Source organism: Magallana gigas, chromosome 8 (assembly GCF_963853765.1).
Source record: "Magallana gigas chromosome 8, xbMagGiga1.1, whole genome shotgun sequence".
Taxonomy (NCBI): Eukaryota; Metazoa; Mollusca; class Bivalvia; order Ostreida; family Ostreidae; genus Magallana; species Magallana gigas.
In genome coordinates this window covers 29,786,903-29,802,194 of record NC_088860.1, presented here as the reverse complement: position 1 = coordinate 29,802,194, position 15,292 = coordinate 29,786,903, and the positions used below count along the sequence as shown (strand labels likewise).

The 15,292-nt window shown below is 33.0% G+C and overlaps 1 protein-coding gene across 1 annotated transcript in view; it reads right to left on the bottom strand.

Annotated features, from left to right (window-relative positions):
• Nucleotides 1-5,856: 5,856 nt before the first annotated feature.
• Nucleotides 5,857-15,292, bottom strand: part of LOC105335997 (homeobox protein Nkx-6.2) — a 12,088-nt gene continuing 2,652 nt past the window's right edge. Inside the window, exons 2-3 of the mRNA XM_011440152.4 lie at nucleotides 14,231-14,403; nucleotides 5,857-7,864 (exon numbers count right to left, since the gene is read on the bottom strand). Coding sequence (XP_011438454.1) covers nucleotides 7,682-7,864; nucleotides 14,231-14,403 — 356 coding nt within the window. The 3' untranslated portion in view covers nucleotides 5,857-7,681. The remainder of the gene's footprint in view (nucleotides 7,865-14,230; nucleotides 14,404-15,292) is intronic.

Genomic DNA, 15,292 nt, shown 5'->3' with positions numbered 1-15,292 from the left:
ATGGACAGAAACGCAATTTTAAAGTTGTCAACCATCCCTGCACCAAAAGTGCAACCTATAAAAGAATTTCACTTTCAGGTATCCATTACAATAACATTGTTATCCTCGCCCCATTTGTCTCTCAGTGTCTAAATAATACAGCCTTTGTATCGTGGCTCTGTATGCACAGTGAATAATATGATGCACGTTAATCTCCTAGCACCACTTCTGTTCTTTAACCCATATTTGTCCGAATAATCTCCGGGGCCATTATTTTGTCCCGTTCTTTTCAGCTTGGTGCCAACTTCAAAATAGTGAAGAGGAATTGATGTTTTTACGGAACCCGTTAATTTACTGTGAGAAAAATTTTAACAGTTAATTGTAATGTTATTTTTCGCGTCCCATTTATTACAAAAAGGCAATAAAAGTTTTGAAATCTTCTTATCGCCGTCTTGGCTTCACCAGGAAACGAGAGGAGGGATCTTGGGTATGCGATTAATAAATCAAGTGAGTATTGAATGTAATCGCGGGAGCCGTCACTACCTGTGTGCTTATTATACGGAGTAATTACCCATAAACATCTGTTCTGTTTAAATTTAGTCATTCACATTTCTATATTGTTGATGTCAATAAATATCATTTGGTCGTCTTTTAACATAATTCATTGTTTGAATTTTATTTTGTGACAGAATACATAATGATACGTAAATTGCGCACCAGTAACATCAAAAATAAAAAGTTAAAACAGGTTGGAAAGTGGAAAGATATATAGAAAAGGGGCTGTGCAACTTTTTTCGATTGAAAATGACATTCTAGTTTTTGAAACAATTAAAAACAAAGGTTTTCTTTGATAATTTAAATTATACTATAGTATGAAAGTGGCGTTAAAGAAAATTATATAATTTTTTTCTGCAATGATTTCTACTGAAACAAACCCAAAATATTTTACTGTTTAAATTTACATCTTTCTCCTTCATGTAAAGGGATTGTATTGACAATCAAAAAAGTTGCCCAGAAAAAGAAAAACAAAACCGCGTAAGTCGCGCAGTCCGTGCCATCAGCTGATTTCAAAGTTGTTAACGCTATACGTACATACACTTATGTATCGACTAACCACGAAGAATAAATAAGGCTTCAAAAATAAACTAAGGTACATTTGAACAATATGAACATTATCTTTAAAATTGTTTGAATAAACAATGAAAAATATGCAATTAAACATGTTTTAAAACATGGAATGGCTTAGGAAAACTTTGTTTAAACTGTTAGGTTGTCGGTCGGCCTGTTGTTCATACTTTTGCAATTTTTTATATAAATTACCGGGTTAAAGATTAGTTACTGTTTTCATTTGAAAATTAAAACAAAGGGGGAAATAAATGTAAATACATGTGCATATTGTAAAATTGATAGCATTTTTAATTCTAACACTAAATACTCAACTAAGATTTACTATATCTCTATCCCTATATAAGGTGTAATAACTTTCATCTTTTTATACAATATGGGTAAAGTGTGAGAAATATGGTTGAAATTGGTATAACAATAACTTGTTAATTTAAACCCTAGTATATAGGCATCGCACATGTACGACGTTTTGCAAAACGAGATTTTGCCATTATTACTTCAAGAAAACTATTGATACGTGGATAGTCATAGCTTTTAAAGCGTATATTTTATGAAAACATTATTTACTTTGATGTTTCCTATCTAGTTTAAAAATGTTATACATTCAAAACACTTCAAATGAAGAATTTTGAAGATTGGGACATTATTTCATCTATTCCAAAAGTAGTTGAGAATTAGATACCATAGATTTTATTTATATTTACTGATTATTCTTTGACCATAGAATGCGCGATAGTTGGCGAGAACAGGCGAGAGTTATCACTGATTTACTTACGAAGTCGGGGAATCTGAACACAGCCATGGACCTGACAATCACCGTAAAAGAAGATTCAACACAAAGGAAACATTAGCTAGTTGGTCGGCCACCCCTGTCATGTTTTATTGAAAAGAAATAAAAAAGATGAATGGATCAAAGTGCAGCGGCGACATTCCATGACAAGAGGAATAAGGGATCGCTCGCTTTTTGTTTGCACTTTGAAATATTCTTAGGAGTGATTGCGCTGAAGCCAAAACAAATATTCTGGAATAGATGTCGACGGCAGTGAGCGCCGATCTATACACAAATCTGCCCTTTGCCATCTTACCAGCTGACGAATGGATGTAACCTGCTAAAATAACACTCCAAGAAACGTTTAGGCGCGTAAAATAGCACAATGAAAAGATTATATTTTACAAACTGTCTTATATTTGATAACCTATGACAAAAAGTACTCTCTGTTTTTAAACCTTGCAATGATTTTTAAATGTATGCATATACAAATCTAAACCTTTTTAAAGTAGGTAATTAAAATAAGTTTAGTAAGCGTAAGATGTTCAACGGTTACTTCTAAACTTGTTCTTTTTGTTGTATTTTCTTTTGCTTTTATGGACAACTTATCGGAAAGGCTGAAATTCTTATGGCAAACGTTTGCATTTCAAATCGATGGCTTCGTCGTCGAAGACACTTCTTCTTAACTAATTTGTTTCATTGGGACATTAACAATTAATAACCTTCAAAAGCATGGCAATAAATCATCGCTTTTAGAAGAATTGGGGGTGTCAACAGCACGTGTCATGTTTCGCGCGTCTAGGAACCAAACAACATGAAGACTCCGTGACCTCAAAGAGAGGCTGGTCCCTTTGAGTGAAATTAACACATAGAGACGCTTTCATCGAAGGATGTCATGACCAAAGAATTAATATGGCGTTTTGGAGAAGATTGGAGCCAACGAGAGGAGCAAAGAGATCAAGTTCGAGGAAAACTCCGTTGTTCTCTGAAGCTGTTGGGTTCAAAATGAGTCTGAAGCTTCAAAATAAAATCTACTGAAGAAAGTGACGTGTTTTATTTATATTTAAAGATAATGCAGTTATCCAAATCCGATAGCATAAAGCCGCCGAATCAGGGGACTATTATTTGTGAAACATGTAGTCCAAAACAGACTTTTAAATACCGTCCCAAAGTTTATCTCATAGCATGGCGGTTTCGTGCTCCTCAACGATCTAATCATTTATAAAAACGCTCAAATGGAATAAAGAAGACTCCCTCGTTAGGCTCGGCGGGGAAGTGGCGAATGGATAATTTATATACTCCCCGGCGGTCCTCCATTGTGGTAGTAGATTTATCTGCCGGGTGTCATTCCTGTCTACACAGTAACAAGCAACGTCAGAGGGCCAGCAACCACGGTAGCCATGCTGGTTACGCCAGTAATTCTGTAGCTCCTCTGTCTCTCTTGTAAATAGTAATATCTATTGCCTACAGCTCTAAGTTTGCATTTGCTGTTTAAGGCCTTAGGGTTAAGAAATATATAAAAAATTTACTTTTTTGTTATTATTGCAACAGAGATACACTCTATATATCGCAAACTTGTCTGCACAATATCTAATTGATTAATCTTTTATCAATCCGTAAGATGTTTACATTGGAGAGATAGGGGCACGGGGGACAAGATCCGTGTCTGCCTGCTTAATTAATAAGCACGATAAGGAAGAAATCATGTCACTCTATCATTAAAGATAATCATATTCCCAGTCTCTTAGTTGTAACTCAATTCCCTGGAAAGAAAATCGTTATTTGCTTAAATAGAAATACAAATAATTCATTTCCTTCGTTCTCGAACAAATAACCATTTATGTATCCTCTCTCATATGTAATAAATCAAAGTTGTCAAAAGGCGAGCACCGTTGGATTAACCCCTATTAAGGAGGACCCCTCATATATTGATTGGGATCGGGGTGAGGACACTATGGTTGCTTAACTTACAACTGAGATATCAAATTTAGAAATACTGAGGCAGGGTATCGTATATCGTAAAATGGTGAATGCTTATAGATTTATCTAATTCAGAATATGTTATGTGTATGGGACTGTAACATTATTTATTGAATTATATTCATTTTATATATTCTTATCACACTTTCAAATTAATATTATTAGAGGCCTCTTCAAAATATAGATATTCATTAATTGTCCATATTTAGTTACTTTAACTAATAAATGTTTCTAATTTATTTATCTGTTTTATTTAATTAATTAAGTACAACCTAATTAAGCAAAGAAGGGGGTCCGGGCCATTTTGGCTTTTACTAAAGTGATTATTTTTCTACCTCCAAACAAAGAAGAGTTTGATGAATTCTTGCTGAATACGACGTGAAATTATATAAAAAATCTGACAGAATGTACACTGTAAGCGATTTTTTCAATTACTATATGTCAGTTGTAATTATAGTGAGATAAGATTTGACTATTGAACTCCATGTATATAGATCAGTAATAGTGAGGTAAGATTTGACTATTGAGGTCCATGTATATAGATCAGTAATAGTGAGGTAAGATTTGACTATTGAGGTCCATGTATATAGATCAGTTATAGTGAGGTAAGATTTGACTATTGAGGTCCATGTATATAGATCAGTTATAGTGAGGTAAGATTTGACTATTGAGGACCGTGTATATAGATCAGTTAATTATAGTGAGGTAAGATTTGACTATTGAGGTCCATGTATATAGATCAGTTATAGTGAGGTAAGATTTGACTATTGAAGTCCATGTATATAGATCAGTTAATTATAGTGAGGTAAGATTTGACTATTGAGGTCCATGTATATAAATCAGTTATAGTGAGGTAAGATTTGACTATTGAGGACCGTGTATATAGATCAGTTAATTATAGTGAGGTAAGATTTGACTATTGAAGTCCATGTATATACATCAGTTATAGTGAGGTAAGATTTGACTATTGAGGTCCGTGTATATAGATCAGTTAATTATAGTGAGATAAGATTTGACTATTGAACTCCATGTATATAAATCAGTTATAGTGAGGTAAGATTTGACTATTGTGGTTCATGTATATAGATCAGTTATAGTGAGGTAAGATTTGACTATTGAAGTCCATGTATATAGATCAGTTATAGTGAGGTAAGATTTGACTATTGAGGACCGTGTATATAGATCAGTTAATTATAGTGAGGTAAGATTTGACTATTGAAGTCCATGTATATAGATCAGTCACAGTGAAGTAAGATTTGACTATTGAGGTCCATGTATATAGATCAGTTAATTATAGTGAGGTAAGATTTGACTATTGAGGTCGTCCATGTATATGGATCAGTTATAGTGAGGTAAGATTTGACTATTGAGGTCCATGTATATAGATCAGTTATAGTGAGGTAAGATTTTACTATTGAGGTCCATGTATATAGATCAGTTATAGTGAGGTAAGATTTGACCATCGAGGTCCATGTATATAGATTAGTCATTAGCAGCTCAGCCTTCACAACGGCTTTAAGTAAATTAATGTAATCAAAAATGATTTTTTAAAGTCTCGAACTGAAACGTTGAGTAATTAAATGTTACTCCTTTTAATATTTTTTCGGTTTTATGACAAAAAATCAACATAAATTTATGGACAAGCAAAATCACGAGAGGAAAAGAAAACTACAAACAAAATTGATATCAATTTCTTGTGTGAATAACATTGATTAAAATAATTTTTAACTTTTGAATTAAAAACATTTTAATTTTAAACACGTATCTCAATAACTTATCTTTGCTTTAACATATGTATAGAATATTAAACATATCTCTACAGTCTCCTTAAACCTTAACCGAAATACAGATGTACACATTCAAATAAAGCTATAATTTCTCTTAGATGAGAAGATAACTTAATATATCCTCAATTTTACGTTAAAGTTAGCCAACGTATGTATACGTGTATTTCTATCTACTTAACTCAGCGTCATTATGAAAGTAAAAAAACAACAAAAACAAATAAATAGTACATTTTATTCTTTATTTCCTTTAATATCGTCATTAATCCTGATATAGAAATAAATTTTGTCATCGAAAAAAAAGTATAAAATACGATTTAAAAAAGGGGTATGTACAGGTATCTCCATTGATCAATATCCAAAGAAGTCAAGACGAATTGCTTGTCATGGAGTCTTAGCCTATAAGCCCCGTCTTATATGCACGAAAAATGATTGCTGAACACTGCAACTTAACCATACGGTAGACAAATGTAAACTTAAATATCGGCTATACCTTTCCCCAGGTAAATGCTAAAATAAACATTCATTGGGTTTCAAAGAAACCGAAATAGGCAAAGATAAGATATAAAGTTATTTTATTAAGTCCCTAGTTCTGAGATTCCAACACAAACATGAGGTTTCCCTAATCCGCAGGATATATGTTTTTGTCAATACTAGCTATTGCACGATTTTCTTAATGCTAAAATACATGCGAATTCTATTGAATTGAATCGCCTATAATGGTTGTAAATCGAAATTGAACCGTTGGCTCTGAAATATTCCACTATGGTGTCTTAAGCGTATCTTGGTAATAGGAGATAGCCTAAATAAATAGACCCACCTGATGGGCCGGGTTTTTGGTGTTATTTAATGAAACGGAAACATTCTACTAGTATTTGTTATTCATAGTGGGTTTTTTTAAGGTAAACTCTACATGACAGGGCCCATAATTATTATTTAAAACGTTAATTCAATACCAAAATGTAGTAAATTGAAAAATATAAGGGGGAAAAACCCTGACTAAATATTAGGATCTCGGCCGCTATCACATTTTCAGTTAAATTGTTGACCTCATGTTGAGAATGTGCATGTATGTGTCGTAAGAGAGGAGCTTTCATAGAGTCAACTCTCTGGCAGTAACTTGGAATGGTACATAGAGTAGGATCCTCTGTCAAACTTGACGCGAGTCAACTAATCTTTTTGATAGCCAAATCTTGATAAATCGTGGGGTAATGAATGCAGGATTTCAAGTGTCAATATTCAGTGAAATATTGTAGCGACTTTGGCGCTTTCTTCGTCATACGAACAGATACGGTTTTCTCGCGTTCCATGGACTTGCGCCGAAAACTTGGAATGGCACGGATGTCAAAAGTTTTGGGGACAAAATGAGCCAAGAGGGATGGATAGGAGATCTTTTGTTAATGCCCCAAAAGCAAAAACAAATGCTAATGATTGAAAATGACAGGATCTATTCCATGGATTTACTCTGGGAAAAACGATATGTTGTTTCGGTCAATACTGTACAGTATTCTAGAGTAACAAAATGCCATTTAGGGTCAAACGTTCCAGAAGAACAAAATCATGATACAGTCATTTAAATAAAGTTGTGACAGTTGATATCACCGTTGAAAAAAAATCTAACAATAAACTAATAGCATCTAGCACCAGTGTATGCACACTCTGAACTGTCTGACAACGTTTAACACTCAAACTAGACATCCTCATTTCTGGAGGTTTTTTTCTGTAAAAAGAGCACTAATTTTGTAAAATAAAGATTGATAATGAATATAAAATGAAACAACTATGTTACACCCTGGAATAATAAAAGGAGAACCAGTCAAACACTATCATACAAAATCAGATCAGTCCTCAACACATTAATTGTGCTTCGTTTTCCTTGAAATATTGCCAAAAAGTGACCACTAGGTTACCACACGTTGACGTAACGGCGTGGTTACCGACGTCATATGTACGCAGAGTGCAGCACATTGCCTTGTTGCCTCTCTGTTGTATTAGCACTATTTATATTGCAGTTGAATGCGCCGAGATTCTCTTTGTTCCATTGCTACAGTCCAGCCTGCTCTAGATATTCTGACATTTGGTCACGCAATTTACTACTGTCCGATGATTGCTCATCGTCTATATCGGAAGTATCTAAGTCTTCGGCTTGTTCCTGCTTTTTCTTGGCCGATGCCATTTCCGCTGCGTGTTTCTTTCTCCATTTCGTTCGCCTGTTCTGGAACCACACCTACAATAATTACATCAGTTTAAATAAAAAATGAGAACATATATCATAATTTATTTATTAATTATTTTCGCTACCAGTTCTTTGAGGTAAGACTTGATGCGACAGGGGACGAAACTCATTCTCTAAAGTACAAACCACCCAACACCTGTGTTTTGTTATGACATATAAATCCTCAATATTACAATTTCTACCAAAAGCGATAAAAAATTTCAATATCATTTGCCATGTTGAAAATTGGCAAATAAACTCTATTTGTAGAATGTGCATAATTGCAGAAAAGCGGGTGGAAGTGTCAGACATAAGAGTTTTTATTCTGGTGTCCATTCAGATCCTGTGGTGTTTTATGTGATTAGTCGAGTGTTATGGCTACCCCCATCTTACAACGAGGCGCTAAATATCAAAGAAACATAGCACTGATTTATTGTGCACATCTGTGCAAAACAGATAACAAAAATACCTATCTTTGCACAATGGACAGGCATTCAATGATTTACTTGTCTCATTTAATATTGGGAATTTTGATAGATTTTCAAATCGTATATATCAAATTTAGGTTGATGACAATAAAAATGCATAATTGAAATCTGAAAGTCTTATATTATTGTTTTATTAAATTGAATTTGCATAATATGAAGAATATTTCTAAATTGCAAATTAAGGATACTATAATATTGTTTTTTACTGACAATGTAAACTTGTGAAGAACATTCTCTAAGTATAAAGTTTTGATTTAGAGTTAATTGAAAAAGAATAAAACCGACAGAAACAGTTTTCTTAAGAAAATTGTCACTGAGTGGCTCTGTAAAATTGTATACCACATTATAGAACGGATAATGACCATGTTATGTGTGTTTGTAAAGCTGTTTATGGCAAACTGCAATCTGAGAGGTATTTAGCCCCACCTCTTATAAAGGAGTCTGTGAGCCGAAGCCCAAGTGACTAATAGGTATCCAAGTATTGTTGATCTGCTCGGGGATTTTATTAATTTGTGATAAGATTAATTCTGCGGCTAAAACATTTTACTAGGTAATTATTCCCCTCAACAAAAACCCGCTAAAGGTATTTCCGCCGTGCGTCTACCTTTTTCATTGGGAAGTTTTGTTTTGAGCCAAACAAGTTGCAGAGAACAAAACAAGCATTAGCGTGTATTGCATGTATTCGCTGTTGACAGACTCTCAGGGGTTCGTTCCTGGACAAATCAGTATGTCAGTTCAACCAAGGTTAACCCAAAGACAGGAGAGAAGCAACTCGCTATATTGGGTCGAATACCTGTACAGTTAATGCTTTGCTGATCAAAAAAAAAAATCGTAAAAAAAAATGAAATTATTTATTTGTGGATAATGCATCAAAGAATTGCTATTTTGAATCTAGTGCATCTTAAGTTTTTATTTTTATTTTTATTTCATTTTTTTTTGGGGGGGGGGGATGTTTTGTTTGTTGTTTTTTACTATATTTGAAAAGACCGGTATTATCTCTTTTTTCAATGATGTCGTTGTCATCAAATTAATTAAAAAATGTCATTGTCAAATTATTTAAAGGCCAATTTATTTTCTTTAATTGTTACCGTTCAATAATTATTTTGTTTCAATTTCGATAAAGAACCATAAGCGTTCGGTTTTTTCTACTCAAACCTCGATTTCCGTTGAATCCTTAATTCAAACAAATAAAAACGTTTAAAAAATAATCAAAGAAAACAAAAAAAAAGATGTATATAATTTTTTTAATTTTAGATATTTATATCTTTTTATTTTCTTTAGTGAAACTCTTATATATTTACAAGCTTGTCCAGAATTCAAAGTGATTAAAATTGTATATGATCCTCATGGGTCAATCTTATCTCCTGAATGTTAGTATACAGATATATGGATTAATCTTATACATTCCTATGTTATAACAATACCACATCATATACATCTCCTAGATAATTATGTGTAAACAATAGAGATTAAGAATATATACATGTAGTAATCAATAGGCACCTTGCAAAGAATGTAATGAACAACTTTTAACGTAATCCAGTTCCCAAAATATATAAACAATCCATATTTTTTTTTTGCATATGCTGAATAAAGGCAATACATTTTATAGAAAAATACCTTTTTATATCCCGGAGATGAAACGGTTATTCATATGACACTATTGGGCAATGATAATAATCGTAAACAAAAAGGTTTGAAAATAAAAATGACCTTAATATAGGGGGTTAAGATATGGTTTTAGTTTTGAATTATTCATTTGTTTTCATGGCGAACTTATAATATATGAAAACGATTTGATGTGATATTCTCGAATATTCACGTTTTCCGTCTCAGATTGTAATATCATATCAAGTCTAAAAATTATTTCACTGGTATAGGTCGAGCATTGTGTCCGGCCTTTGTCCAGGGTCCGCATAGCTCCCTCCCACCGGATCGTAAAAAACTTACCGTGGTTTGAGCTAGTTTTGCTTCCAACTTTTTGAACCGTAATAAAAAAGATCATCTTATAGTATTTATTTTTAAAAATATATATATAAAACCGGTTTTTTTTTCTATTGATAATCATAGAGATATAATAAGATCCTTATTTTCTCCTAATCGAATTTTTGTTATTTATTCTTAAAGGGGTTTATTTTTTCGATCTAACCATCGTTATTTTTTTAAAGAAAATCGCCACAGTTGTTTATTGTTGAGTTAAAAAATGTACACAATTCTGTAAAATGTATGAAGTTGATGTATTATTAATAAACATCATTCGTACCGTATTAATAATTATGATAATTGACAATATGACAATACATATGTAGATCAAGAATATCATAAACCGATCTGTTCCAATTTACAATTTTGGATACAATTCATGTGCTTCTTTCACGAATCAACCAATAACTGATATCGTTTTTGTGTACATCGTATTTTAGATAACAAATTCAATGTTTAATTGCACAGAAACTTATATAAATAAAATATAGATGCTAGCCTGTGCTTAGCGGGAACTTGACAGCCAAAACATTTTTATTTGTGTGGATTTTTTTTATGACAAACTCTTTAATTACTTATACATTCAAGTTACTAAGCCTTTTTTCAGATATAGTCGGAATTAAAACTTTAACATGTTAGCTTGAACAAGAAAGATACCATTTTTTAAGAAGATGATAAAAATAGTGTCTTAGAATTAATTTTCTATTATATGTATCTTTAAAAAATGTAGTTTATACCGTATTTTAGTATCAAAATATTTAACACACAATGATTTTTGATTTTTCTCTATGAAACTTTGAAATAAATAAGGGATTTTTTTGTCAAAACTTATTAATTATCATTTTTAGCGAAATGAAATTATTGTGCATCAAAATATTCCGGAATATTTTTTATATATATAATCGGCATTTTAGGTTAGGAACGAAATTTTGTTTCCTTACATGCATTATGCTGTTGTTGATGGATTTAAAAAAAAATATATGTAACACTTATAAGAAGAACAAAAAGGAGAAGTATGTTGTAATAATCTTTCAGTGTGTATTTATACCAAAGTAAGACGCCTAATTTGCATACTTTGGATTTTCGACCAGAAGAATTTTTTTGGGCTCTACACGGAAACAAGTTCATCACTTATCTTAACCGGTTTCCGTTAGTTGTGGGAGAGTAAGGGGGGTTGTCTCAATTAAATTAAGACATTCATGATATCCCTACAAAGGCGAAATTGAAAGTAGGTAAAATAACTTTCGAGATAAACTGGATTAATTTGTTAAATTGAAATCACTTTATTGAAGAATTGAGATAACAAAGAGGAAACGGGTATATTGATAAACCTCGGATCCAGCGAACAAAGGCCGCAGGGGACGACAAAACCCCCTTGATAACGCCTTTGTGGAACTTCAAAGTTCCCTGGTGTAATACGAGAGCTCCAGCTACTTTGTTGGGATTAAGGGGGGCGGTCAAGCAATATCGTTGCATCGTTCGTTGCTATTGTCTTGGTGAAAAGTTTATAAAATGGAATTAATTTCTAAGAACTTTCATTCCAAGTTAGACCACAAAGATACAAAGACTGACGTTTAAATAAAGAATTGATTTAGACAAATTACACAACTACTGATGGGATGGGATTTGGGCCTTGGGTTCGATGTCGACTGATCCATTTGGAGCAGGCCTTGCTTGATAGAGTCACTTTTCTCTCCATTGAAAAGACATCAATTGTTTTCAAATATGTCGAAAAACGAATTCTATATTAAAGTGATTTCCAGAGAGTCAAAAAACTTGTTTAAGTTTCAATTTTTAATCAACGATGAAGAACGTTTCTTCAGTAATCTCGTGTTTAACCAGATTTTCCTTCGTTCACATATTTCACTGTTATATTCACCGTGCAATTCTTATCTCTCATCAATTTCTGACCACCGCATAAAATCGTGTTTGCACGTGGCTATTTCACATCATAACATGACTGTAATTCATCATCAATATCCGATTTACAAAGAGGGAAACGGTAAACAGAAAATAAAGGAAACTGAACATCAATAGTTTCCTTCTCTGTGAAGTCTCCATTTGAAAACCGCGAGAGGTGGGCACCATAGCATACTACATCGATGGGATTTTGATATAATTGAGAAATGTTTAAAAATCTGGAAGATATCTAACAATATATATCTTTTTTCATGAGAAACTTTTTGACGTATAACAAAAAATTTTAAATTGTATTCTGCGTGTGAATAAATAAGTTAAAATAGTAATATCTCTCAAATGAACATTTTTTTTTTATTTTAACAGAAGAACTGACCGATGTTTCCCAAGATGGACAAGAAGTCCTAGGAGAGCTGTTACGTCGTCCATCCTGTGGAAATAACCGGAACATTAAGCGGTAAGCAGACGACAAAGGATGTTATGGAGGAGCACAGAGGGTGTAATTGGACATACTGAATCGCAGCGGGAACTGGTCTTCTAGTGCCGGAATTGATAGATTTGTGACGGCTATTAACTTCCTCGGTGTCAATATTACACATTTCAGCGATAATTCTGACAATCGGATTAATTAAAGGAATTGCCTAGGAACCACTCATTTAGAGCAATAAACCTTGGTTAACTTTGCAATTGATATACTCCGTAAACCAGTCTCATTAAGAACCTCGTCAATATGTTGAATAATGTCCCTCCCGATATAACTTTTTTTTTACCAAAATATTATACAACAAAATTTGTGAATTGTGTAAAGGACAATAATTGAATACTGTATATTTGTGTCATTTTTGTAAAGATTGTATATATTATTATATGTAATTAAAAAATGGTTATACATTCTAAATTGTTGATATGTGTTTGAGTTTGACATTTAAAAAAACAAATTCTAACGAATAAATATATTGGTTAATCCTCGATATCATTAATTTGTCTATAATCTTAAAAAATGAGTTGATCACTAAATGAATAAATCATTAGATTAATGGATCAAAGAACTGTAGCCTACCAGCAGCTTTCAGATGGCGACAAAAAGAGGTTTGTTCGGACCACCCTGGATCTCCCCCCAGCAAGATGTCAAATTAGGAACACCTCGACAATGACCCCCTTGTTAGCATCAGGGAGGGATGAGCGCAATAGACAGGGGGTATACTTTATGCTCTGTCCCCGAGGTTGTTTAGGATAATGAGCCAAAACACCGATTACAGGGGTAAAGCATCTGGACATTTGATGAAACAGCGAGGGGTCCGAGAACTCGGCGAGATCGTGACCAATCCCTAATTTTTTCCTTAAAGATATTTTACTCGAGAAAAAATAATGCCAAATTACCTATTGATTCTTTTATCGCCAAAAATGAAATGAAGTGATTTGACTTGTTAAATTGTTCGATGATTTAAAGGCTTATTGTCAGATTGAGTTTTTATGTCAAATAATCGATAGCCAGGAATCTTTGTAATCCCCCAAATCTTGTATCGAGTACACTTTCTCCCAATAATGTTTCCTTCAAATTTCATTGACTTAATAGGTATTTTGTTGGCTTAATTCGGGGGCTCATTGGCAATCAATGCAGAATCTAATATCAGTAGGTTTTCGCAGGTGTGCAATCCTTAATTTCAATAGGAATAATGTTTTATGGGAGAAATAGTTAGTCGGGGTATCAATACCTATAAATTTTGTATTTCCTTTTGGTTTATCCTTTTCCTGTGAAGTAACCACCTGATTGAATTTTGAAAATGTAGTCCAACTTTGAGAGTTTTGATTCACAGGTGTTCAAGAAAAAGAATTTTATTTGATCTAATTTCATTAAAGGTAAAACAAAATGCATTCTCTCTCTCTCTCTCTCTCTCTCTCTCTCTCTCTCTCTCTCTCTCTCTCTCTCTCTCTCTCTCTCTCTCTCTCTCTCTCTCTCTCAAAATGATATTCCAATTTCCTAATTTACCTTGACTTGACTTTCGGACATCCCTAGGGCGTACGCCAATCGCGCTCTCTCGGGTCCCGCTAAGTACTTGGTCTGTTCAAAAGTTTTTTCCAAAGCAAATATCTGTTGTCCGGAGAAAGTCGGCCGTGTGTGCTTCTTTTTACCATCTTTGTCCACGACAATATTTCCATTACCTATACGGAAAAAAAATAATACAGATTAGACCTAGAAATAGCCTAATAAAATATAGTACGGTCCGACACTGTTGGGAATACTGATATGTATACCATGGGCACTAGAATTAACACATGTAACACTTAAAAAACTCGTATTCAATGTATGCAAAGATGATTTTCTCGATGACCTTAAAACATTTATTTTCATTCAAATAAGAAAGAAAGTGGTAAAAATTATCTATTTTTAATTAAGTTATTCATGTATAACATTTATATAGATATTTACATGTACTTCAAAACAAAAACGCCGAAACTGTGCACAAAATGTACTTATGTTATACTTTTTCCAAAACAATTTACATAAGATCTTTTGACTGTAAGTTATAACGATGAATTACCAGTCAGAAAATCATTTAGAATGGTATTATTAATTTTCATTTTAACTCATTTCCCTTATTGCCTTGATAGACTTCCAGTTGAATGGTTGTATTAATATTTTTTTTTGTTCTTGTTAAATATCTTGTGAAAATGATAATTTAATTAGACAATATTAACAGGAATTTTCCTTGAAAATCCTTTGTATTAGATTCAGAACAGGTTTTCCTTTCCCCAAATTCAATGCTTTACATTATTTAAATTTGCGCATGAAAACTAAAAAGGCTCGATTTGGAATGTCATTTCAGACAAACCCATGAGCCAGTTATGAAGACTTAATTCCAAATCGATGTCCTCAAATCTTAAAGAATAATCCACCAAGTTTTAAAAGAACTTGTTTATCATTTTAGACCTGAGTTTTGTGGACATATTAGATCTTACGAAGATTTAAGAAAATGTCTATTACATTGACATCTGACCCCTCGACTATCAAACCCAGATAACCACGTCTGAAGTCGACAGAACTATACGA